Here is a 26110-nt window from a genome sequence, read left to right on the forward strand (position 1 = left end):
CTCTTTACTAACTTACCTCCATGCAAGGGGGCATGTTTACACCTCTTTACTAACTTACCTCCATGCAAGGGGCCATGTTTACACCTCTTTACTAACTTACCTCCATGCAAGAGGGCATGTTTACACCTCTTTACTAACTTACCTCCACGCAAAGGGGGCATGTTTACACCTCTTTACTAACTTACCTCCATGCAAGGGGCCATGTTTACACCTCTTTACTAACTTACCTCCACGCAAAGGGGGCATGTTTACACCTCTTTACTAACTTACCTCCATGCAAGGGGCCATGTTTACACCTCTTTACTAACTTACCTCCAAGCAAAGGGGCATGTTTGTTTACACCTCTTTACTAACTTACCTCCACGCAAGGAGGCATGTTTACACCTCTTTACTAACTTACCTCCATGCAAGGAGGCATGTTTACACCTCTTTACTAACTTACCTCCACGCAAGGAGGCATGTTTACACCTCTTTACTAACTTACCTCCACGCAAGGGGGCTGGGAGAATCATACACACACACACAGCAAGGGTTCATTACAGGGTTCCCACGGTCCTTGAAATCCTTGAAAGTTTGTGAATTTGAGAGGGAAAAAATCAAGTTCTTGAAAGTTTTTGAAAATTGCCATAAGTCAATGTGGGTCATTGAAAGTGCATTAATGCTACCAATGGTCCTCCATGATAGACCACAGGCCCCACTCATGAACACACACACGGTAGGCCTTATCTCACCAGCCCAGTCACTGTATTGCGCCCCAAGAAAGAGCTTCCCCTAAGGCCCAGGACAGAGCTGATAAAACAGGACTTGTATGGAGCTGAGCAGGTCTTATTCTGTAATAATACACACTGTCTCCTCTGCTCAATAGGTCAGGGCAGTTCTCTAGTAGAGAGGCACTGGACAGTAGACCCAACATAGACCTAACATTTTGGGTGTGGAAATGGTTGATACATACGGGCTTTTCCTGAATTAATTCTCAGTTGAATGTTACTTAGCTCTCTTAATACATACAAGTTGTTTTTATTAGATGCTCTCTCTGGTAGGACAGGCAGATCTTAGATGCTCTCTCTGGTAGGACAGGCAGATCCATGTGGATCTTAGATGCTCTCTCTGGTAGGACAGGTGGATCTTAGACTTTGTCTCTGGTAGGACAGGTGGATCTTAGATTTTGTCTCTGGTAGGACAGGCGGATCTTAGATTTTGTCTCTGGTAGGACAGGTGGATCTTAGATTTTGTCTCTGGTAGGACAGGTGGATCTTAGATTTTGTCTCTGGTAGGACAGGCGGATCTTAGATTTTGTCTCTGGTAGGACAGGCAGATCTTAGATTTTGTCTCTGGTAGGACAGGTGGATCTTAGATTTTGTCTCTGGTAGGACAGGCAGATCTTAGATTTTGTCTCTGGTAGGACAGGTGGATCTTAGATTTTGTCTCTGGTAGGACAGGTGGATCTTAGATTTTGTCTCTGGTAGGACAGGCGGATCTTAGATGCTCTCTCTGGTAGGACAGGCAGATCTTAGATTTTGTCTCTGGTAGGACAGGTGGATCTTAGATTTTGTCTCTGGTAGGACAGGTGGATCTTAGATTTTGTCTCTGGTAGGACAGGCAGATCTTAGATGCTCTCTCTGGTAGGACAGGCGGATCTTAGATGCTCTCTCTGGTAGGACAGGTGGATCTTAGATTTTGTCTCTGGTAGGACAGGCAGATCTTAGATTTTGTCTCTGGTAGGACAGGTGGATCTTAGATTTTGTCTCTGGTAGGACAGGTGGATCTTAGATGCTCTCTCTGGTAGGACAGGCAGATCTTAGATTTTGTCTCTGGTAGGACAGGTGGATCTTAGATGCTCTCTCTGGTAGGACAGGCAGATCTTAGATTTTGTCTCTGGTAGGACAGGTGGATCTTAGATGCTCTCTCTGGTAGGACAGGCAGATCTTAGATTTTGTCTCTGGTAGGACAGGTGGATCTTAGATGCTCTCTCTGGTAGGACAGGCAGATCTTAGATTTTGTCTCTGGTAGGACAGGCGGATCTTAGATGCTCTCTCTGGTAGGACAGGCAGTTCAATCAAACAGACACCTGCCGTTCTCTTTATCACTTGCTCCAGACGCCTGGAATTTGCATAAAGTCGACTCGAGCTCGACCTTTGGTGACATCCTCTTGTTGCTACGCTTAGAAATTTTTAAACGTTCACCTTCTCATTATCCACATGCCTGCTCTCATTCAGATGCTTTAACACGACTGAAACACTTCCTGCTAAATGGACATTCACCCCGAAGGGATATTTAATTTGGAATAGACGCTTTTCACACAACAGGGCCAAGTCAAGCTAAGCAGGGTCAGGAATAACTTTTAAATCCTGACAACACTGGATTATTCATTTGAAACTAAGGCCAGGCTGGCTAATGATCTCTGCTAATGAAGTGTAAATCGAGTCACACATCAAGCGGCACAGATAATAAGCCCTAATAAACCCAGTTTGCTCTGTGTGTGTGTGTGTGTGTGTGTGTGTGTGTGTGTGTGTGTGTGTGTAGCTGTGGCCCAAGCAGAGGCCTTAAAGGAGGAGAACGACTCCCTGCGCTGCCAGCTGGACGCCTACAGGAACGAGGTGGAACTGCTGAAGCAGGAACAGGGCAAGAACCAGCCAATCAGGAGCGAGGAGGACAACACACACTCTCAGCAGCTCAGCTTCTTACAGCAGGCTCTACAGGGCATGCAGAAGGTAACACACACACACACACACACACTCGCGTGTGCACACACACACTCTCGCGTACACACACTCTCGCGTACACACACTCTCGCGCGCACGCACACACACAGCCATACAGACACTTCTTTTTTCAATCAACTGGCGGACAGTGAGTTTAATCTCCTCTTCTCGCCTGCTCTGCAGCCGGTTCTCTCTACTTTAAGAACAAGGTCGCCCAGGTCACCCTGTTGAATTTTCCATGCCTCCGCTGCCATTTATTCATGAGCCAGCACTTTAAAGGAAAGCCAAGAGTTATCTGGGAGCATTACTGTAAAATGGTGCCGCTGTCTGGTGCCGCTGTTAGTCTTTTCTAAAGAGCAGCTTGAAAATATAATGTGTCCAAGTTTACACTGGTTTTACAGTTCAGTTCAGTTATGTTTATAGCCCCTTATCACACAAGCATGTCTCAAAGGGCTTTATAGCATCATCACAGTCATATACTACATCCTATATCTACACACAAGATAGGTTACATACATCATATACATACTACACATTTTACTAGATTATATACAATATGCTACTACACAAATATAGCATATCTTTAGACTGGGAGGAGCCCGGAGGAAACCCACACAAACACAGTAAGAACCTGCAAACTCCACACAGAAAGGATGGGGGTGGAGATTCGAACCCACGACCTTGCTGTGAGGCGAGAGTGCTAACCACTGATCCACCGTAGGCAAACGTCATCACCAGTGGGTTAGGTGTTACTTGGGATCAGAGGGTTGTGTGTTATGACTCTCAGAGCATATAGCTACCTTTTGAAACAAACACCAGGCTATTATAATCCTTTCAGAGCTCGTATCCAAAGAAAAATGATATTTAAAGTATTGGATATTGGATTGTTTCCCTTGTAAAGGTGTTGAATTTCATATATTTGCTCCTAAATGTTCTGGACCGTCTTCAGCCATGTTAAGCACACCGCTATGGTTGTGCCTTGTATGGGTGTGTGTGACATGAAAAACAAGGAAGTGAAGAGGAGTTAGAGCCAATTGAAGAATCATCAAGGTGAAGCTCACTCAGTACATGCATGAGTTTATTCATCAAGGGCTTCTGATATTTTGAAACCTTATTTGTCGTATCGGCTGTCTTATTCTCCTTTATCTCTAGTTTCATCTAATGAACTTTCCACAGTGTTCAGACAGCTTGAAATTTCACCGTTTTAATTCTAAAGAACTGGTGGACCGATTCCATCTTGCATTTGTTGTATCCTCACTTAGGTAGCTGTCACAGGTAATGGAAATTATGATCGATTCATCTCCACAAGAAGAGAATCCATTAAGGCCCCGCTGTTCACGTTTGCAGAGAGAAAATGATTACCTTTCCAACATATGTCTCTCGTGGTGTTTAAGAAAGGATTAGCTGGAATTTATGGATGAATTGGAAGATAGTCAAATTATATACCTCTCATTGCAGATGTCCAGATGTTGTATCACGCAGCCACACAAAGTACTGTGAAATATCATCAGCATGTCATTCCCGACAGTTTCCTCTTTGTGAATTATTATGGATTTGTTGCGTGCACGCACACGCACACGCATATCCCATTGAGTGTTAATTTTCAGATGATTTTGGCAGACTTTTGTGGGTATTGTCTTTCAAGATTTCAAGAACTACTCTCTTTGTTGGACGCATACACTACCAGTCAAAAGTTGGACACACCTGATTGAATGTACTATGATTAGCTTGAAATTAGATTATCAGACAAATTAATGGTGAAGTTGTTGCCGATGTATGCATTTCAAGCCTTTGCCTTTCCATAAAGGCAAAGGGTGACTACTTTAACTCATTGAGTGCCAATGACGTCGAACGACGTCAATTCAAATAGTAACGTAGAGTGCCAATGACGTCTAAAGACGGCAAATGCGTTTTTTGACGGTGGGACGTGGATCAAAGCCTGATGCATCTCCTCTAAAAGTATGGGGGATTTTGAAGGTGTAGAAGCTATTTTACGGACCCATTAGGTGGCGACAGTGCTCTCCGGATTAGAGAAAGATGAGAAAAAAGAGTAGAAGAAGCCGTGTGGGGAAACGGAAATGCTGTAACGTTAGCTGTGCCTGTGAACAGCAGCCAATCTGCTGCCACAATTGAGCCCCTCCGTCTCTGCTGCGATAGCCCATCCACATGATTAGTTGCCAGAAAAGGAGCACGACACCAGCGTCTTTCTGAAAAGCCAAATCATTCTCAGTTGGAAGCGCTGGGAGCCGGCGAACAAAAACGGCGGAACGATGTGAAAATAGAGCTGGGTGTAGCGCACTTTGAAACATGCAGAGCAAACGTGCAGCAGAGAGCCACCAGAGACACTCCCACTGAGGAGTTTGCAGTTGAGGGGGGTGGGGCACGCAGGGCACCATACAACACGTACCGACCCAGACAGCAGGCTCGATGGACAGATTGGCAAAACACAAGCTAGAATATCTGATGCCCACCAGCAGTAAATCAAGACCAGCAAGAAGGCCAGCGCTGCTGGTTGCAGCTAAAAAATATTATTTTGCCATCAAAATTCCTTTGTTTTCGCTCTTTTATTGAAGGAAATTATTTTTGAGGTCTCACTACATCAGAAAATATTAGCTTCAGAGTCAGTGATGTGCTTGAAATGCTTCATTTCACAAAAGGCTCATTATCTGAGCTTCTAATTTGAAACGTCTGTTTTTGCTGAAATCAACCTATCTTCTCCGGCTGATAACTAAAGAACGGAAAATGATATCAATAAACTCTTTTTTGCTGATGATAGAAGAGAGTCTCATCGTTCTTTGGGCGTGTTCGGTGTTTACATAGTAATATCACACAATATTCTGTGGGCCTCGAGAAATCACTGAAAACGATCTGAAAGGGCTGGCACTGGGAGCATCCGTTTTCCAAAAGTGGCTGGCACTCAATGAGTTAAAGAATCTAAGAAGACAGTTTTGATTTGTTGAACACTAGTAGTAGTGTAGGGTTAGCACCCCTTGAAAAACAAAATAATAATATTTTTTTAGAACTTCCTCAATAGGGCACTTCCGCTTTTTTGAAAAGGGGAAGTGATTTCTTTTGGGTAAAAATCAATTTCTCAGTACTTCCGCAAAGGGCACTTCTCCATTTTTTAGGGTTAGGGTTAAAAAACACTTTTCTTGTGGAAAGTGGTTATTTCAATAGTTCTGCAAAGTGTACTTCTCCATTTTTTAGGGTTAGGGTTAAAAAACACTTTTCTTGTGGAAAGTGGTTATTTCAATAGTTCTGCAAAGTGTACTTCTCCATTTTTTTGTCTTGTGCTTAAAAAACACTTTTCTTGTGGAAAGTGGTTATTTCAATAGTTCTGCAAAGTGTACTTCTCCATTTTTTTGCCTTGTGTTTTTAAATCACTTTTCTTGTGGAAAGTGGTTATTTCAAAAGGCCTCCAAAGGCCACTTCCCCATTTTACCCCATAACACAGCTCACGACAAATACCACCGTTTTTTTTGATCTCGGGGGAAATACATTTGAGCAATCATTATGCAAACCCAGCTGGATCATTTATACTGTCTACAGTTTTTTGATCTCGGCCAAATACATTTGGCCCACTTTAGAGCTACTAAACTAGCCTACAGATTTCTCTATCTCAGGCCCCTCACCAAGACAGATATCTCTGCTTGCTCACTGTCTGTTGATGTTTTCTCTGACTCAACCGGCCCCCAGGTTCCCCTTTCCACCCCCTCCCCCACGTGACGTTGTCTATTACCACGGCCGGTGTTCTGTCGATTTCACAATCTCTGACTCACCCAGGCTTCCCCTGCCAGCCCCTCCCACCCATCCCCCACATGACATTGTCTATTACCACGGCCGGTGTTCTGTCGATTTCGCAATCACTTCCGTTTTAAATAAACTTGTTTGTTTTTTGACCGTCAGGTGGGGGGCGTTCCCGGCAGCACGTAACGCCCCTTGAAAGCTACGAATAGCAGCGAGATCAGGTGGGCGTTCCCGGCAACACGTAACACCCCTTGAAAGCTACGAATAGCGGCGAGATCAAGTGGGCGTTCCCAGCAACACGTAACGCCCCTTGAAAGCTATGAATAGCTGCTTGCTCACGTATTTCTCTGACTCACCCATAGAGCCCCCACAGTTTTTTCCTCCCATGCCCCACTTATATGTATGTACAATACAATGTACAATGTATCCACCATTCAAATATTCCATATTTGCATGTTGTGCATGCAAATATTCCATAATTGCATGTTGAGCAGGCTATCTTAGCTAGTATAGCCTACTAATGTATAGCAAAGCATTCTGGGTATTCCCAAGGCTATTCTGTAGATTCCATCCGGGCAACACACACACACACACACACACACACACACACACCCACCCACCCACCCACTCACACACATATTCACAGCCAGCCACAAACACACGCACCCACAAATTCACAGGTAAACATGACACACTGAAACATTCCAGATCACATCCCAGGTCACAGATTTTTCCCACTCCGGATCCAATTGTGACATCACCATTATGTTTTTTTTGATAGGCTATAAGCCTATTAAGCTTTGAATTAAATATGATCAATACAGATTGAGGTTTCAATTTCAGGTTTGAATTGAAAACGATTGAATACAGACTATGGTGTATGACTATGCCGTTTGCCCTGTCTCCCTTATCGTCGTAATGCATTATGGGTAGTCAGATACTACCGGTACTTTGGCTAATGTATCAGCTAACGCTACTTACTTTGCATTACAGTAAAACGCCACTGAATGACCAAATTGATGCATTGATAAAAGTTAGTTTGTTGTTTATGCGTATGCAATAACGGATGCGTTATTATATTTACTGGAATACATACACACGCCAGCCTATGTGTCCTATCAGAGTTTGTTACGTTATTGTACAGCATTTGGTTCAAACACAGCTGCATCACTATACGTGTGAGCGTAAGTATTAATGGTTTACAACTTGTTTGTGCTGTACAGCATTTGGTTCAAACATATGGCGACATTGAATCAGTGTTAGCTTAGCGCTAGCTAGCTAGCATACACTACGATCTGTAGAATTGGCCTGGTCTTGGTCGATATGACCAAAAATTGATATAACGTTACAGTAGCATGGACCCCTCTCGTTTTTTATTACAGTTGAAGATTTCACAAATCTCAACCACTCTCAATCTTGGTACAACCCAGACCCCGGATATCCGTGACCTACGGGTATTATTTCAAAATATAGAATATGGAACGTGAACAAACATCTTAGTTTTATTTTTCGTATTTTTATATGATTATTTTAATAGTTACTAACTATATTATTATATAACTAACTAGTCCTCCTCACAGAATTGGTTAATTTACTGTGAGACTTTATGTTTTGTAGACAAGCACCAAGTATATATAATAATAATAATAATGGTATATAATAATAATAATCTTTGTAATACAATTGTTATAAAATTAAAACGTATAGCACACTTACAATATGTTTGTTGTATGTATTACAACTTAATTCAACTTGGTCTCCCCCCACATCTCCTCTTCTCTTCTCTCCTCTCCACACCTCACCCCCTCCTATCTCCTCTCCTCCCCCCTCCTCTCCTCTCCTCTCCTCTCCTCTTCTCTCCTCTCCCCACCTCTCCTCCCCTCACGTCTCCTCTCCTCTCCTCACCTCTCCCCTCTCTTCTCCTCTCCTTACAAGCCTATAGATGAGGGGTTTCAGACAATGTGTCCATTGTTACAATATTGTCAACAAAAATAGCACTAGTCTAAATAACATAACTTAATTCAACTTTTCTTACTACACATTCCAAACATTAACACACATCAAACACAACAACTCTTTTCTTACTACACTTTTCAAACATTAACACACATCAAACACAACAACTCTTTCTTACTACACTTTCCAAACATTAACACACATCAAACACAACAACTCTTTCCCACTACACTTTCCAAATGTTAACACACATCAAACACAACCACTCTTTCTTACTACACTTTCCAAACATTAACACACATCAAACACAACAACTCTTTCTTACTACACTTTCCAAACATTAACACACATCAAACACAACAACAACTCTTTCCCACTACACTTTCCAAACATTAACACACATCAAACACAACAACAACTCTTTCTTACTACACTTTCCAAATGTTAACTGCATACATAATGTTATGTCTCGAAAGACAAGAGCTATGTAGCCTACTTTAAATCAGATCACTCCGGTGTACAAACATACATTGGTTGTCTAATAAAGTTTTACAAATCAATTATTTTGGTTGTCAACCATTGTTAAACGAAACTTAGTAGTTGTAAACTAAGTAGTTGTATCGATAAAGACTCTAATCGTTAAGCAGTCTCGAAAGTGGGGTCAATATCAATCTACAATCTAGATTGATTTGATTCACTAATTTGGCGTTCTCTCATGCAAAATATCCAACATCCAATATCCAGAAGTAGTGATTACTACACAGAAGTAACTTTAGTTCCACCATTTGCTATTTGCTTCAAACATAATTTGGATCAGTTGTAACTTTGGCCATTTCTAACAATTTCTAGACAGTGAATTTACACAAGCACTTGAGTGAAATTCATAGTACCTATAGGGACTGTGATTGAATGAACGCAGATTGTCAGATTTGTTTACCAAACCCTTATCCTGGTGCCTGCAAGGGTCGGCTGTACCACTAATGTCAGCCACTATGTGTTACAATATTGGGCTGGTGTCATAGACCTGGCCCAAAAGTACATGCATCACATATATGTGTGCTGCATATATACATATATGCCTCTACCGTATGGGTTTATCATAATAGTCAAACATGTTTTTTCATGTTCAGACTTGGTGAAATGTGTGTTCCATATATACATGTTAGTTAGTCATAATAGTCAAACATGGTTTTTCATGTTCTGATGTGCTGAAATGTTTTACACGTCACGTAAAACAGTTTTTAAAACAGTTAATTAGCCTACACAATGTGTTATTTCAGGTTATTGTAAGTTATTGCATAGTTGCAATCTTTCATACTTACATACTTACAAGTGGGTTGTTTTTTAATGGCATGTGATTTGCGGTTCTAATTACCCAATGTGTAAGGTGATTGTCAATTGTCAATTGTCAATTGTCAATTGTGTAAGGTGATTGTGATGTCAGGTGATTGTAAGTGTGTCATACATACCTACAAGCCTTCATATCAGTTGGTTGTGTGAATGATTTTCTGTACCTCTTGGTGCGTCAGCATTGTCTTTGTCAGGCTTAGAAGCAATGTCTAAACAGTAAACAGTTTATGACAAGTGGTGGCAGCATGCTATGCTTCTACACAAGACGTGTTATGGTACATAAATAATATGTAGCGTGTAATAATCTGAAGAACTCTGTCAGAGTTCTACTCTGTCATTATTTTTACATTTGACTTTGAGAACTATGATGAACTACTGTTAGTCTCTGTACTGATGTACAAAAGTAACAAGATTGAGGTTGTGAAATCTTCAACTGGAATAAAAAACTGGATATAATATAACTGAATCAGTTAGGCCAAATTATTATCAGTCAGGTCGGTAATGACCGGGGGAAATTATATGATTATTGTCCATTGTGTGTATGATACAACTTTGTTTATCATTCTACCCCCTCACACTATACAGTCTGTATTTAACTCAACACACTGTACCTGCCCCTTGACTTCGGAGGGGCTCTTCTGTCAACGGGCCTGAGGCAAGGTGTGGTGATCACAAGCATTGGCATAAATATTGTGACAATGAAATTGGTAAATTGGTTAAGCAAAGCAAGTAATGCTTATGTAATGTAGTTTGTAAGACGTATTTTACAAGATATTTTCTGAGATTTGGTTATATTAACTTATTATTTATATTATTATTATATTATTATTATTATTCTAATTATTATCTACTATTATTCTAATTATTATATTATTATATTATTATATTATTATTATTATTAGGGGTTATTATGTATATTAACTATACATATTAAAGTATAGATGATTGTTTTGCCCACCTTATCAAAACAAATGTACAGCATATTAAAGTATAGATGATTGTTTTGCCCACCTTATATGGTTGCCTTATCAAAACAAATGTATAGCATGTTAAAGTTTTAAATAAAGTCAAGTCAAGTCAAATCCAACAGGTCTTAATGTCAATTAATTTAGCTTTAACGTGTTTTTTGAAACACACACACACACACCCACACATTGACCCCTCTCATATATACGTAACTGCCTATAACTGTACATATATTCCTTTCACACACACTTTTCAAAATAGACACTCTTTCATATTGTGATTCATAGTGATTCTTGTTTGTTTTATGTGATCCCGGTTTTTAAGCAAACCGGATCCAGTTTCCTTGTATGTGTACATCCTGTACAAGGCACATCCTGTACAAGGCACATCCTGTACAAGGCACATCCTGTACAAGGTACATACTACATTGGACTCAATGATTCACAGATGTATCAAACAAATGTATGTTTTACTGATACAAATGACCAAATTACCACAAATTCAACATGTAATGCCATTTTCTCAATAATTTTGGTCAAAACATTTGGTATGGCCCAAGATCAGTCCTTGTAACGAGGACCTTCACTGGTGTATAGCCAGACTTGGCACATTTGGTGTGACCCAGATCAGACATTGTAATGAGGACCTTGTTATCACTGGTGTATACCCAGACTTGGCACATTGGATGTGGCCCAAGATCAGTCCTTGTAATGACTTGATCAAAAATATTACAGACAATATATATATATATATATATATATATATATAGTAAATATAATTGTATAATATATTCAAAGTATTGTTAATTGTTAATTATTATTATTCAAAAACCTGAAAATACTGTAAATACTGTAAATAAACTAAACTAAAACTAAAACTTGGAACTTGTACTGTGTGTTAATTTAATGTGTTTTGAAAACACACAACCACATATAAAATCTCAAGTGAGATTTTGAGAAAGAAAAAAGAGAAAAGAAAAATTCACCCTGTGCGCTCGGTGTTACAAAGTGCGGACTTTTGAACCCTAGGGGCTTCCGTCGAGCCGACTCGAACATGACGAGCGTGACGTAACTGTGACGTTGCTTGCTGCCAACCAAAACAGTTGCTCAGGGGAGGAGATGCCGTATTTGATAGGTACACAATGAAGCGAAAGCAAACGACTCAAACGACACTCATTCAGTGTTTTCGTAGGCCTCCCTGCCCTGCTACTGCAGCTGTAGCTGTAGATGGCAATACAGAAAGGAATCCTGAGGACTGTGATGAGGCAGCTGCTATCGCAACGTTACCTGATGATATCGACATAATTCAAACCATCCCTAGAAGATGTTTGAAGAAGGCAGCCATCCTGGCCACAATAGATCAAATACAACAAACCTACGGCGAGAAATACGCCATGGACATAACCGCACACATTTTACGGAAGATCGGGAGGGGCGATTTAGCCGAACGTTTAACAGGACCCAATTTTTAAAAAGCCACGCCCTCCATCTTACTTTTTGTTCACATTTGTTCACATTTGTTCTCTAACAAATTCCGGTCAGCGCCATTTTTGATGATCTCCTCCCATATCCCTACGCCACGCCCTCCCCTAGACCTAACTCCTCCTCCTCATCACAACATAAGGATAAAAGAGACGGATTCAAAAGAGACTCATACCATTTTACACAATAAAAAAGACAGATATCATCATGGAGACCCCGTCGCCGTCACCATTGTCCTTCATTACAACTCACAGCCACTCTGAATCGGAGGAAGAAGAGTTGAACCGTCTGATGTACGGATGTTCCGCGTCGTCATCACCCTTGTTCTTCATTACCCCACCTACCTCACCTCCTTCCTCACAGGTAGACCTTGAAGAGTTGAACCGTCTGATGTACGGATGTTCCCCGTCGTCGTCACCAATGTTCTTCCCCACCCCACCTAACTCACCGGAAGACCTTCCTTCTCCTCCGAACTCGCCCCTGACTCTGGACCAGCCAGATGGACTGCTCAGTTTTACTTTTCTGAACATTATAAAAGCCTGCACCAGCATGCTACCCCTTCAAGAGTGCAGGATGCTTCGGAAGCTTTTCTGTATGAACTGAGGGAAATATAAATACAAATTCCTTGTATGTAACTTGTATATTGTGCCAATAAAAAATAAAATTGATTCTCATCATAATCTGTTTTTTTTTCTTAATAATATTAATGTTGTACAAATGTCTGTTGTAATGAAATAATGAATAACATTATTACACAATATAATCCTAATGTTAATTTAAAATTAAATATTCCTCTAAATATTGCTCCTCTAAATATTGCTCCTCTAATATATAAGTTGCAGACTCTCATTGTTCACCATTGTACGTACACAGCCTCCATTTACCCATGGGAACTGGTCATGGGTTAGGGTTAGAGTCAGGATCAGGGTCAGGGATTTCCAGAGGTTTGGGGTATCGACGGCAAAACAACGCAGAAAAAGAGTTATTTCTTTTTATTATCTTTATTGTTTATTTGAACAGGGACCGTATACAATAAAAATATATTGCATATAAAAATATTGCCACCACAGGTGCAAACCTACGTCTTCAAATACACCATGGGCATAATCGTACAGTTACGCTGAGCTTCTCCTCCTTGCTCATCGGTCGTTGTCGTCACAGAGCCTGCGTCAGCCTGCGTCAGCTCTTTTCTTTTTCTTTTTTTTTCTTTTTTCTCTTTTATTTTTATATTTTCCTCCTCGTAATAGAATTGGTAGTGCCGGTCCTGGGAAAAGTCGACAAAACATCCCAACTCCCAAAGGGATATTGAACAGTCTCCTCGCTCCTCCCTCAGATAACACCCGGTATGGTTCACCTGGTCGGTGAACCGGCCATCCCGATTCAATGCCTCTCGAAGCTTTTCTCCCTTTAGCGCATACACTTGCAGAGTCAGCTTTTCCCGCTGGGACATCTTCCTCAACACCTTGCTGTTTAGCATGTGGCGCCCCTTGTCTTTCCACGTTACATTCACAAAGAATGTGACGTAACTATCCAACGGCTCGTCGGGGTACAGCAGCTTGTCAGAATGCTTTGGTATGTCATCGAACTTAATCAGCTTGATGGTGAGCGTTTCGTCAACATTGACTACACCACAAGGAGCATGTGGCGCTAACATGCTTCCATCCTCTCTGGTAATCAGAGGATACAACCCAGAGGGATTGGCGCCGACTCTCAGCTGCTGTATCGATTTCTCGATGGTACAGGGTTTTCCGCACGAATGTCCCCACGTAATGACGCTATTCTGCTTCCTAACGTAGAAGCTATGCATGTGGCGTTTTTCATAGTTACATCCGTGTCCTTCCACGCATGCCATGCTTAGTAACGTGCAGAAATCGTATAGGGGCACGGCTACTTATTCACACTCAAACTCCTCCCCATCAGCCAAAGGGCCTCTTCTGTCAACGGGCCCCTCCCCATTTCGAGTAAAATTGACGACAAACATCGGATAATAAGAACAGTAAGAACAGTAAGAACACCGCAAGGCATCAGGTAGCAAGTAATACTCGAGTAAATTATCGTATGTTATCTTATGTTAGTAGACACACGTCACTATATATATATATATATATATATATATACCACACACCTAACGTCCATAACATGGTGGACCATTTAACGTATTCAGATTTAACTCTGTATTCAGACCATTGGATTCAGCCCCAGAAAACAGAGTACGTTATAGCGTTATAAATATAGTCACGTTATAAACAACTACCCAGCGCTGGGGTTAGATCAAAAATCAAGTTAAATCAATGTAATGCAATGCTGTAATGCAAAGTAAGTAGCGTTAGCCGCTACATTAGGCAAAGTACCGGTAGTATCTGACTACCCATAATGCATTACGGCGATAAGGGAGACAGGGCGAATTCGGAAACTACCCCCGGCAGCCGCTGGGGGCCGCATTTCATTCAATTTAATTCATTCAACCCATCAAACGAAATGAAACAATATCCGGAAGTGAGCTTCATTTTGCTGTGTCAAAGTCAATGAGCTCCTTTTTTGGTCCATTAATATATACGTCAATGGTCTCCACCAAACATGGTTAGGGTTTAGGGTTTAGTGTTTAGGGTGGGAGAGGATTTTTCAGAGGTTTGATTGTGGGACAGTGTGGGTAAATGCAATTACAATTACACAAACTGCTCGAGAAGAGTTGTTTTCCACGCAAAGTGTACTTTTAAAGTTAAAGTTTGATAGAGACCAGCACAAAATAGCTTGTTTATAATAATAATAATAATAATAATAATAATAAACTTTTATTTGTATAGCACCTTTCATACATAAAATGCAACCCAAAGCGCTTTACACATGAAGAATAAACAAAGGTAAATCAGTGAAAATCAGTAAAACAGTGAAATTTATGTGATGTAAAGTTATGTGACCTCTCTTCTTGCTTTTAGTTAAACTAATTGAACTAATTGAACTAATTGTAGCCTGTCAGTATTACTACTATTACAGTAGTCAGGGTGTTATGAAGAGTTTGATAAGTTGCTTTGATAAGTACTTAGTTTACCACGGGCTATTTGGATAGCCAATTCAGTACCATGTTTCGCCTCTATGTGTTAGACATAATCACATAGCTGGGAAGGGTTTATATACTTTAAACTTTTTTTTTTTTTTTTTTTTTTTTTTTTTTTTTTTTTTTTTTTTTTTTTTTTTTTTTTTTTTTTTTTTTTTTTTTTTTTTTTTTTCCTCTTTTTTCTTTCTCAAAATCTCACTTGAGATTTTATATGTGGTTGTGTGTTTCAAAAACACATTAAATTAACACACAGTACAAGTTCCAAGTTTTAGTTTTAGTTTATTTACAGTATTTACAGTATTTTCAGGTTTTTGAATAATAATAATTAACAATTAACAATACTTTGAATATATTATACAATTATATTTACTATATATATATATATATATATATATTGTCTGTAATATTTTTGATCAAGTCATTACAAGGACTGATCTTGGGCCACATCCAATGTGCCAAGTCTGGGTATACACCAGTGATAACAAGGTCCTCATTACAATGTCTGATCTGGGTCACACCAAATGTGCCAAGTCTGGCTATACACCAGTGAAGGTCCTCGTTACAAGGACTGATCTTGGGTCACACCAAATGTTTTGACCAAAATTATTGAGAAAATGGCATTACATGTTGAATTTGTGGTAATTTGGTCATTTGTATCAGTAAAACATACATTTGTTTGATACATCTGTGAATCATTGAGTCCAATGTAGTATGTACCTTGTACAGGATGTGCCTTGTACAGGATGTGCCTTGTACAGGATGTACACATACAAGGAAAACTGGATCCGGTTTGCTTAAAAACCGGGATCACATAAAACAAACAAGAATCACTATGAATCATAATATGAAAGAGTGTCTATTTTGAAAAGTGTGTGTGAAAGGAATATATGTACAGTTATAGGCAGTTACGTATATATGAGAGGGGTCAATGTGTGGGTGTGTGTGTGTGTGTGTTTCAAAAAACACGTTAAAGCTAAATTAATTGACATTAAGACCTGTTGGATTTGACTTGACTTGACTTTATTTAAAACTTTAACATGCTATACATTTGTTTTGATAAGGCAACCATATAAGGTGGGCAAAACAATCATCTATACTTTAATATGCTGTACATTTGTTTTGATAAGGTGGGCAAAACAATCATCTATACTTTAATATGTATAGTTAATATACATAATAACCCCTAATAATAATAATAATAATATAATATAATAATATAATAATTAGAATAATAGTAGATAATAATTAGAATAATAATAATAGAATAATAATATAAATAATAAGTTAATATAACCAAATCTCAGAAAATATCTTGTAAAATACATCTTACAAACTACATTACATAAGCATTACTTGCTTTGCTTAACCAATTTACCAATTTCATTGTCACAATATTTATGCCAATGCTTGTGATCACCACACCTTGCCTCAGACCCGTTGACAGAAGAGCCCCTCCGAGGTCAAGGGGCAGGTACAGTGTGTTGAGTTAAATACAGACTGTATAGTGCGAGGGGGTAGAATGATAAACAAAGTTGTATCCTACACACACAATGGACAATAATCATATAATTTCCCCCGGTCATTACCGACCTGACTGATAATAATTTGGCCTAACTGATTCAGTTATATTATATCCAGTTTTTTATTCCAGTTGAAGATTTCACAACCTCAATCTTGTTACTTTTGTACATCAGTACAGAGACTAACAGTTCATTATAGTTCTCAAAGTCAAATGTAAAAATAATGACAGAGTAGAACTCTGACAGAGTTCTTCAGATTATTACACGCTACATATTATTTATGTACCATAACACGTCTTGTGTAGTAGCATAGCATGCTGCCACCACTTGTCATAAACTGTTTACTGTTTAGACATTGCTTCTAAGCCTGACAAAGACAATGCTGACGCACCAAGAGGTACAGAAAATCACTGACACAGCCAACTGATATGAAGGCTTGTAGGTATGTATGACACACTTACAATCACCTGACATCACAATCACCTTACACAATTGACAATTTACAATTGACAATTGACAATCACCTTACACATTGGGTAATTAGAACCGCAAATCACATGCCATTAAAAAACAACCCACTTGTAAGTATGTAAGTATGAAAGATTGCAACTATGCAATAACTTACAATAACCTGAAATAACACATTGTGTAGGCTAATTAACTGTTTTAAAAACTGTTTTACGTGACGTGTAAAACATTTCAGCACATCAGAACATGAAAAACCATGTTTGACTATTATGACTAACTAACATGTATATATGGAACACACATTTCACCAAGTCTGAACATGAAAAAACATGTTTGACTATTATGACTAACTAACATGTATGTATGTACTTTTGGGCCAGGTCTATGAAACCAGCCCAATATTGTAACACATTTACACATAGTGGCTGACATTAGTGGTACAGCCGACCCTTGCAGGCACCAGGATAAGGGTTTGGTATACAAATCTGACAATCTGCGTTCATTCAATCACAGTCCCTATAGGTACTATGAATTTCACTCAAGTGCTTGTGTAAATTCACTGTCTAGAAATTGTTAGAAATGGCCAAAGTTACAACTGATCCAAATTATGTTTGAAGCAAATAGCAAATGGTGGAACTAAAGTTACTTCTGTGTAGTAATCACTACTTCTGGATATTGGATGTTGGATATTTTGCATGAGAGAACGCCAAATTAGTGAATCAAATCAATCTAGATTGTAGATTGATATTGACCCCACTTTCGAGACTGCTTAACGATTAGAGTCTTTATCGATACAACTACTTAGTTTACAACTACTAAGTTTCGTTTAACAATGGTTGACAACCAAAATAATTGATTTGTAAAACTTTATTAGACAACCAATGTATGTTTGTACACCGGAGTGATCTGATTTAAAGTAGGCTACATAGCTCTTGTCTTTCGAGACATAACATTATGTATGCAGTTAACATTTGGAAAGTGTAGTAAGAAAGAGTTGTTGTTGTGTTTGATGTGTGTTAATGTTTGGAAAGTGTAGTGGGAAAGAGTTGTTGTTGTGTTTGATGTGTGTTAATGTTTGGAAAGTGTAGTAAGAAAGAGTTGTTGTGTTTGATGTGTGTTAATGTTTGGAAAGTGTAGTAAGAAAGAGTGGTTGTGTTTGATGTGTGTTAACATTTGGAAAGTGTAGTGGGAAAGAGTTGTTGTGTTTGATGTGTGTTAATGTTTGGAAAGTGTAGTAAGAAAGAGTTGTTGTGTTTGATGTGTGTTAATGTTTGAAAAGTGTAGTAAGAAAAGAGTTGTTGTGTTTGATGTGTGTTAATGTTTGGAATGTGTAGTAAGAAAAGTTGAATTAAGTTATGTTATTTAGACTAGTGCTATTTTTGTTGACAATATTGTAACAATGGACACATTGTCTGAAACCCCTCATCTATAGGCTTGTAAGGAGAGGAGAAGAGAGGGGAGAGGTGAGGAGAGGAGAGGAGACGTGAGGGGAGGAGAGGTGGGGAGAGGAGAGAAGAGGAGAGGAGAGGAGAGGAGAGGAGGGGGGAGGAGAGGAGATAGGAGGGGGTGAGGTGTGGAGAGGAGAGAAGAGAAGAGGAGATGTGGGGGGAGACCAAGTTGAATTAAGTTGTAATACATACAACAAACATATTGTAAGTGTGCTATACGTTTTAATTTTATAACAATTGTATTACAAAGATTATTATTATTATATACCATTATTATTATTATTATATATACTTGGTGCTTGTCTACAAAACATAAAGTCTCACAGTAAATTAACCAATTCTGTGAGGAGGACTAGTTAGTTATATAATAATATAGTTAGTAACTATTAAAATAATCATATAAAAATACGAAAAATAAAACTAAGATGTTTGTTCACGTTCCATATTCTATATTTTGAAATAATACCCGTAGGTCACGGATATCCGGGGTCTGGGTTGTACCAAGATTGAGAGTGGTTGAGATTTGTGAAATCTTCAACTGTAATAAAAAACGAGAGGGGTCCATGCTACTGTAACGTTATATCAATTTTTGGTCATATCGACCAAGACCAGGCCAATTCTACAGATCGTAGTGTATGCTAGCTAGCTAGCGCTAAGCTAACACTGATTCAATGTCGCCATATGTTTGAACCAAATGCTGTACAGCACAAACAAGTTGTAAACCATTAATACTTACGCTCACACGTATAGTGATGCAGCTGTGTTTGAACCAAATGCTGTACAATAACGTAACAAACTCTGATAGGACACATAGGCTGGCGTGTGTATGTATTCCAGTAAATATAATAACGCATCCGTTATTGCATACGCATAAACAACAAACTAACTTTTATCAATGCATCAATTTGGTCATTCAGTGGCGTTTTACTGTAATGCAAAGTAAGTAGCGTTAGCTGATACATTAGCCAAAGTACCGGTAGTATCTGACTACCCATAATGCATTACGACGATAAGGGAGACAGGGCAAACGGCATAGTCATACACCATAGTCTGTATTCAATCGTTTTCAATTCAAACCTGAAATTGAAACCTCAATCTGTATTGATCATATTTAATTCAAAGCTTAATAGGCTTATAGCCTATCAAAAAAAACATAATGGTGATGTCACAATTGGATCCGGAGTGGGAAAAATCTGTGACCTGGGATGTGATCTGGAATGTTTCAGTGTGTCATGTTTACCTGTGAATTTGTGGGTGCGTGTGTTTGTGGCTGGCTGTGAATATGTGTGTGAGTGGGTGGGTGGGTGGTGTGTGTGTGTGTGTGTGTGTGTGTGTGTGTGTGTGTGTGTGTGTGTGTGTGTGTGTGTGTTGCCCGGATGGAATCTACAGAATAGCCTTGGGAATACCCAGAATGCTTTGCTATACATTAGTAGGCTATACTAGCTAAGATAGCCTGCTCAACATGCAATTATGGAATATTTGCATGCACAACATGCAAATATGGAATATTTGAATGGTGGATACATTGTACATTGTATTGTACATACATATAAGTGGGGCATGGGAGGAAAAAACTGTGGGGGCTCTATGGGTGAGTCAGAGAAATACGTGAGCAAGCAGCTATTCATAGCTTTCAAGGGGCGTTACGTGTTGCTGGGAACGCCCACTTGATCTCGCCGCTATTCGTAGCTTTCAAGGGGTGTTACGTGTTGCCGGGAACGCCCACCTGATCTCGCTGCTATTCGTAGCTTTCAAGGGGCGTTACGTGCTGCCGGGAACGCCCCCCACCTGACGGTCAAAAAACAAACAAGTTTATTTAAAACGGAAGTGATTGCGAAATCGACAGAACACCGGCCGTGGTAATAGACAATGTCATGTGGGGGATGGGTGGGAGGGGCTGGCAGGGGAAGCCTGGGTGAGTCAGAGATTGTGAAATCGACAGAACACCGGCCGTGGTAATAGACAACGTCACGTGGGGGAGGGGGTGGAAAGGGGAACCTGGGGGCCGGTTGAGTCAGAGAAAACATCAACAGACAGTGAGCAAGCAGAGATATCTGTCTTGGTGAGGGGCCTGAGATAGAGAAATCTGTAGGCTAGTTTAGTAGCTCTAAAGTGGGCCAAATGTATTTGGCCGAGATCAAAAAACTGTAGACAGTATAAATGATCCAGCTGGGTTTGCATAATGATTGCTCAAATGTATTTCCCCCGAGATCAAAAAAACGGTGGTATTTGTCGTGAGCTGTGTTATGGGGTAAAATGGGGAAGTGGCCTTTGGAGGCCTTTTGAAATAACCACTTTCCACAAGAAAAGTGATTTAAAAACACAAGGCAAAAAAATGGAGAAGTACACTTTGCAGAACTATTGAAATAACCACTTTCCACAAGAAAAGTGTTTTTTAAGCACAAGACAAAAAAATGGAGAAGTACACTTTGCAGAACTATTGAAATAACCACTTTCCACAAGAAAAGTGTTTTTTAACCCTAACCCTAAAAAATGGAGAAGTACACTTTGCAGAACTATTGAAATAACCACTTTCCACAAGAAAAGTGTTTTTTAACCCTAACCCTAAAAAATGGAGAAGTGCCCTTTGCGGAAGTACTGAGAAATTGATTTTTACCCAAAAGAAATCACTTCCCCTTTTCAAAAAAGCGGAAGTGCCCTATTGAGGAAGTTCTAAAAAAATATTATTATTTTGTTTTTCAAGGGGTGCTAACCCTACACTACTACTAACACTTTTTTGGTCACTGAAGAATTCCATTTGTGTTTTTTTGTAATTTTCATGTCTTTACTTTTGACTGAAACTTTTGACTGTAGTGAAGAAAATGTTAGAAGCACTAGCAATCTGTTTTCACTCTACAAAATGTTTTCAGCATCACCGTTGCATGATGCCACCATTCAAGTCTGTGGCGGTCATTCAATCAAGTCATTTGACTGGCATCAGTGACGGCTCTTTTGTAGCAACTGCTGAGGTTCAATTGACCCGTAAGGGTTTGATGCTGAATATCAACAACTTCTACTCCATTTGGAGAAATTGTTGAATATGAGGGTAGCATACTGTAGTAATAATTAGCTAGTACATAATAACATTAGTGGCACACTGTTCTCCTGTTTTTAGCAACTGTTGAAAATGAGGGAGGAGTTAAAAGAGCGGGAGGCGGAGCTTGAGAAGAGTGTGGAGGACAAACAGCAGCTGACGGCCCAAGTCCAGACGCTCAAGGAAGGACTGGAGAACCTCCCAACCACACACACACCACAGGTTAGTTGGAGGAAACACACACACATCTGTCAGCTCTATTATGAGGGGGAAAGAGGAAGACTCCACCAAAGACCATTTTGTTCATGAGTATGTTTTTGTTTTTTGAAAAGTTTGATGTTGTTATAGGTAACTCAGTGTCTGAGAGTGAAGTATACTATATCTGCACTTTAATCAGAAAGAAATTAGTTCAAAATGAGTTTCAACACATGAAACATATCACAGAAATATCTCATTGTAAACCAGAGGAGAGAATGAGGAGCCTGAATTATGTAGTTTTGGGTAGAGAAAAATGACTCAAATAACAATTCTTTGAAATTGTCTAGAACCTATTTCTAAGCTACTCAGATATGCCAAAATAACTGGTATATTTGGAAGCATTTTTATAAACATTGTGGGAGAGAAGCCACAGTGAAAGAGCTAATTTCTAACTTGAATCACTGTTCCCATTTTCCTCTCAGGAAACTTACTGTAATTAATTCTCATATAACACACAGTATAATACAGTCTTTAAATGTATTATTTCCGTTCCAAAAGTAGATATTAAAGCTTGTAAGTTTTAAGTGGCTCTCCAAAATTATATTTAATGATTTCTGCTTCGTTCTAGTTTTATTATTCTACAGCAGTGTGTATCCTAGGAAACACTTTACAGCCATTCCACCAAATTTTAATTTCAATGACTTTTTGCCATCATTTGTATGTAAAGCAGCTGTTTTTTTGACAGTTCTTCGGTTTCTTTAAAGGGGCCCTATTATGCTAATATAATTTATTATTATTTTATTCTAAGGCTCCACTAGAGTAGCTTTGCATGATTCACACTTCAAATAACTCCTTATTTATCTTGTACTGTCCCTTTATGCAGCCTCTCAGCTCAGTCTCTGTCTGGAACGCTCCGTTTGACTCTTTAGCTGACAGCACAAACGACTGTGAAAAAGAATTTGAATTTTAGGAACCCTTTATTTAATCAGTCCACCATGGAAACTACACTCAATGCAGGCCTGAAACAATGGAGATGAACAGCCCAGCCAAAAGACACATAAAATGGCCAGCAAGCAAGATGATGACCATCAAGAACAGTAAAGGGGGAGGTGAACAAAAAGCAAAAAACAGTATAGCGTATCCATTCGCACACCCGTCCGCGCACACACACTCACTCACCCACACATTGAAATGTACCCATAAATCATTTACAAGCAAACGCATACACATGGGCCAGAATAAGTTAGGTCAATCAACATCAAAACCCAAATGACGAGGAGCCATCATCACCCTGTATAGTACACAACACCCCCCAAGCTCCATGCTGTTCTGAAAGCCTCCAGGTTATCCTCCAGCCTGTAATACGTGTGCTCCACCCTAATGGTGAGTTCAGACTATGCGTTCCGAGCCCTCGGCGAGCTGTTTTTGGAGCTCGGCGACAACCCCCCCCCCCTGATCAGAGGCAAATCACGTTGGCTCGGTGCTCGCTTGTTAAGTGTGAACTGTTCACAGACGCGAGTGGGTGAGCTCCCCCGACCACTCACCGATCAGTCACAGAGGTTTCGACGGATATCTAGCCTGCTTGATATCTGGTCATGTCGACAGAGAAGAGCGTAGTGAGGCAGACACGGCCGGGGTGATGTGTGCTGTCTGCAGCACGCTACAAACAGGCAAGTGGTCTGACAGAGTAGGCCAATCTCCGGGATTGGTACAAACTGCTGTCTCACAACTAAAAAACAAATTTAAAAAGTATTTAAATAGCTTTTCACATCCTATATGTTTACTAAAATCATTCTATCATCTATTGAAACCCGAAATAGGTGAGCAGCAAGCAGCCCCTTCGTCATAAAAACGAAATGAAAACGAAAACTGTGAAAAAGAGTTGTCAAACAAACGTTAATATCTCAAAAACTATACATCGCATCGCTTATATTTTGACATTGTGAGTGAGAGCAGAAGTAGCTGAAGGGTTTTTTGTATAATATATGTGGTGTTCAAGTTGTGTGAACTGCACACTGCAGAGGCTCCAGTTTGGGTGTTTTTTATTTGACACCGGTGGTTACGTTTCGGGCAGCATGCCCTTCCTCAGACTATGCTGCCCGAAACGTAACCACCGGTGTCAAATAAAAAACACCCAAACTGGAGCCTCTGCAGTGTGCGAGCTTTATTTATTTTCTGTATTCTTGCCTCGAGCTCAGCACCTGCCCTACACAGGTTTTGGATGTGCGTGTCTCGCCTTTTTTCACAAGTTGTGTGAACTGTCACAGCTTTAAAATGTGTGTATTTGTAAAAAATAAACGTATAGCCTGTAAAGTTTGCTAGAGTGAATTGTGACATCATGCACTCAAGGCTGGTTCCATAGGATCCCATTGTTTGGGTATGGTTTGAACACTATGGTTTGACCAGTGAAGGGGGCTGGACCGATGACCAATCAGACATAAGGTTCTATCTGACATCACCTAGACCCTGTGTTCTCATTCAAATCACGTAACCTCACATTCAGAGCAGACGAAATCCTGCAAAATAATTCTAATAACTTCACATACGTTTACCTCATTATTTGAAACTTTGGCGATGTTTAACCATTTTCTCTACATTGTTTTGGGGCGGGGCATGATACATTGTTCATATTTTCCAGTAGCAAGATCCAATCACTCACATGAATAGTGCTATTACATTGCTGCTTTGTTGGCTGTACCATACGAGAGAGGTATCTTCTTCCTCTTCTTCACATGTCTGTGAAGAAGAGGCTATTCAGATCCAAAAGTTCAGGTCCTACCACTAATAGCTTGCCATTCAGACTAAGTGCAGGCAGCAGGTATTCACCCAGTGTGGGCTCCTCTACCAGACAGCATGTTTTTCCGTCCTCTTATTCTGTTTAGTCTGTTTGGTGGTTGTGTATTCTGTTGTTCTGTTTGGCTGCTGGTATTGAACCGTGTATTCCCATTGCCGCAAAAAAGAAAAGAAAGAAAACATTCAGAGGAAATTGATTCATTTCCCAACTCGAAACATGTTGAGCAAGGTCACCACATCCAAATTGTTTCCCTGTTTGTCAGCAATGACTAGTTGCCTGCAGCTGAACCTCCATGTGGCATCGACCACCATCGGCCAATCACATGCTCTCATTACTGAATATATCGTATGGCTACAACAAAATTGGCATTACAAGAAACAATCAATTTGGTAACATTTACAAACAGACAGGAACTAAGGCCATGTCCACACGGAGACGACTTTAGGTGTATCCGCTAAAGTTTTTTGTCATATAGCCGTTTCGTCCAGATGGAACCGCGTTCTGGGACTATACGTTCTGGCCGTATACGCTAATTTTTCAAAACGGGTCCCAGAGTGATTAAATCTGAAGACGCCACCCTTGCATTTCCGTGTTTACAACCCATACGCATCTTTCCTGAAACGATGACGCCATAGCCCCACCTCTCTCCACCAGCAACAATAACAATCATGGCAGTAACGTTCGTGCTACAGCAGTGGGGATCTTGCAGCAAAATATAATGCTCCTCTATTATCACCGTCAGCAACAAGTGGACACGGAGAACAGCGTGTAGCCTACAACATCCTCAGGGCTCCACACAGCTGACTCTACCCATCCACCCCTCCCCTCCCTTCATCGGATATTTCCCAGAAGGCTTAGCGGCGGCTACATTTTTACAATAACACAAACAAAATCAGGCTTAACGTGTTAGATAGAAATTATATTTATTTTTAATACAACATGCAATTCTGGAATATTTTAATATTGGACAAAATGAAATGAAATGAAATCTAAACCCTGAGTGTAACCAACATACTCTCTTGCCCTATATATAGCCCTCGTAAATACAACGTGAATAGGGAAGTGAGAGGTTTGAGGAACACGCGGTTGCACTGTGATGTCTGTGATATCCGCTCGTGTCCACTCCAACAAGACTTTAGCTTACTTGACGCGACTTTTTCCAATAAAAACACATTTATGCCATGAGTTTATATAATGTATATTTATGTTGCATCATTTAGCCTGTGCTGTGATGTGCAGGAGCGGCCAATACGCTGGGATGTGTTTGCAACATGTCTAAAGATCATGGAAGTGGATGATATCAGGAATGTCACCGATAGTTAACGTTCTATATTGTAGGCTACAGGGAGACCATCAGCCCTGCTGAACAGCTCTGCATTTGCCTGTATACT

The 26110-nt window shown here is 39.9% G+C and overlaps 1 protein-coding gene across 2 annotated transcripts in view; it reads left to right on the top strand.

The window, feature by feature from the left end:
• Positions 1-26110, top strand: part of LOC310789917 (ecto-NOX disulfide-thiol exchanger 2-like) — a 224687-nt gene that overhangs the window by 191296 nt on the left and 7281 nt on the right. For both annotated transcript variants that reach the window (XM_083651635.1, XM_083651636.1), the window contains 2 exons: positions 2524-2711; positions 21809-21949. In XM_083651635.1, the coding sequence (XP_083507761.1) occupies positions 2524-2711; positions 21809-21949 (329 nt within the window). The remainder of the gene's footprint in view (positions 1-2523; positions 2712-21808; positions 21950-26110) is intronic.

This window comes from Poromitra crassiceps (assembly GCF_964638095.1).
Source record: "Poromitra crassiceps genome assembly, chromosome: 15".
Classification (NCBI taxonomy): Eukaryota; Metazoa; Chordata; class Actinopteri; order Beryciformes; family Melamphaidae; genus Poromitra; species Poromitra crassiceps.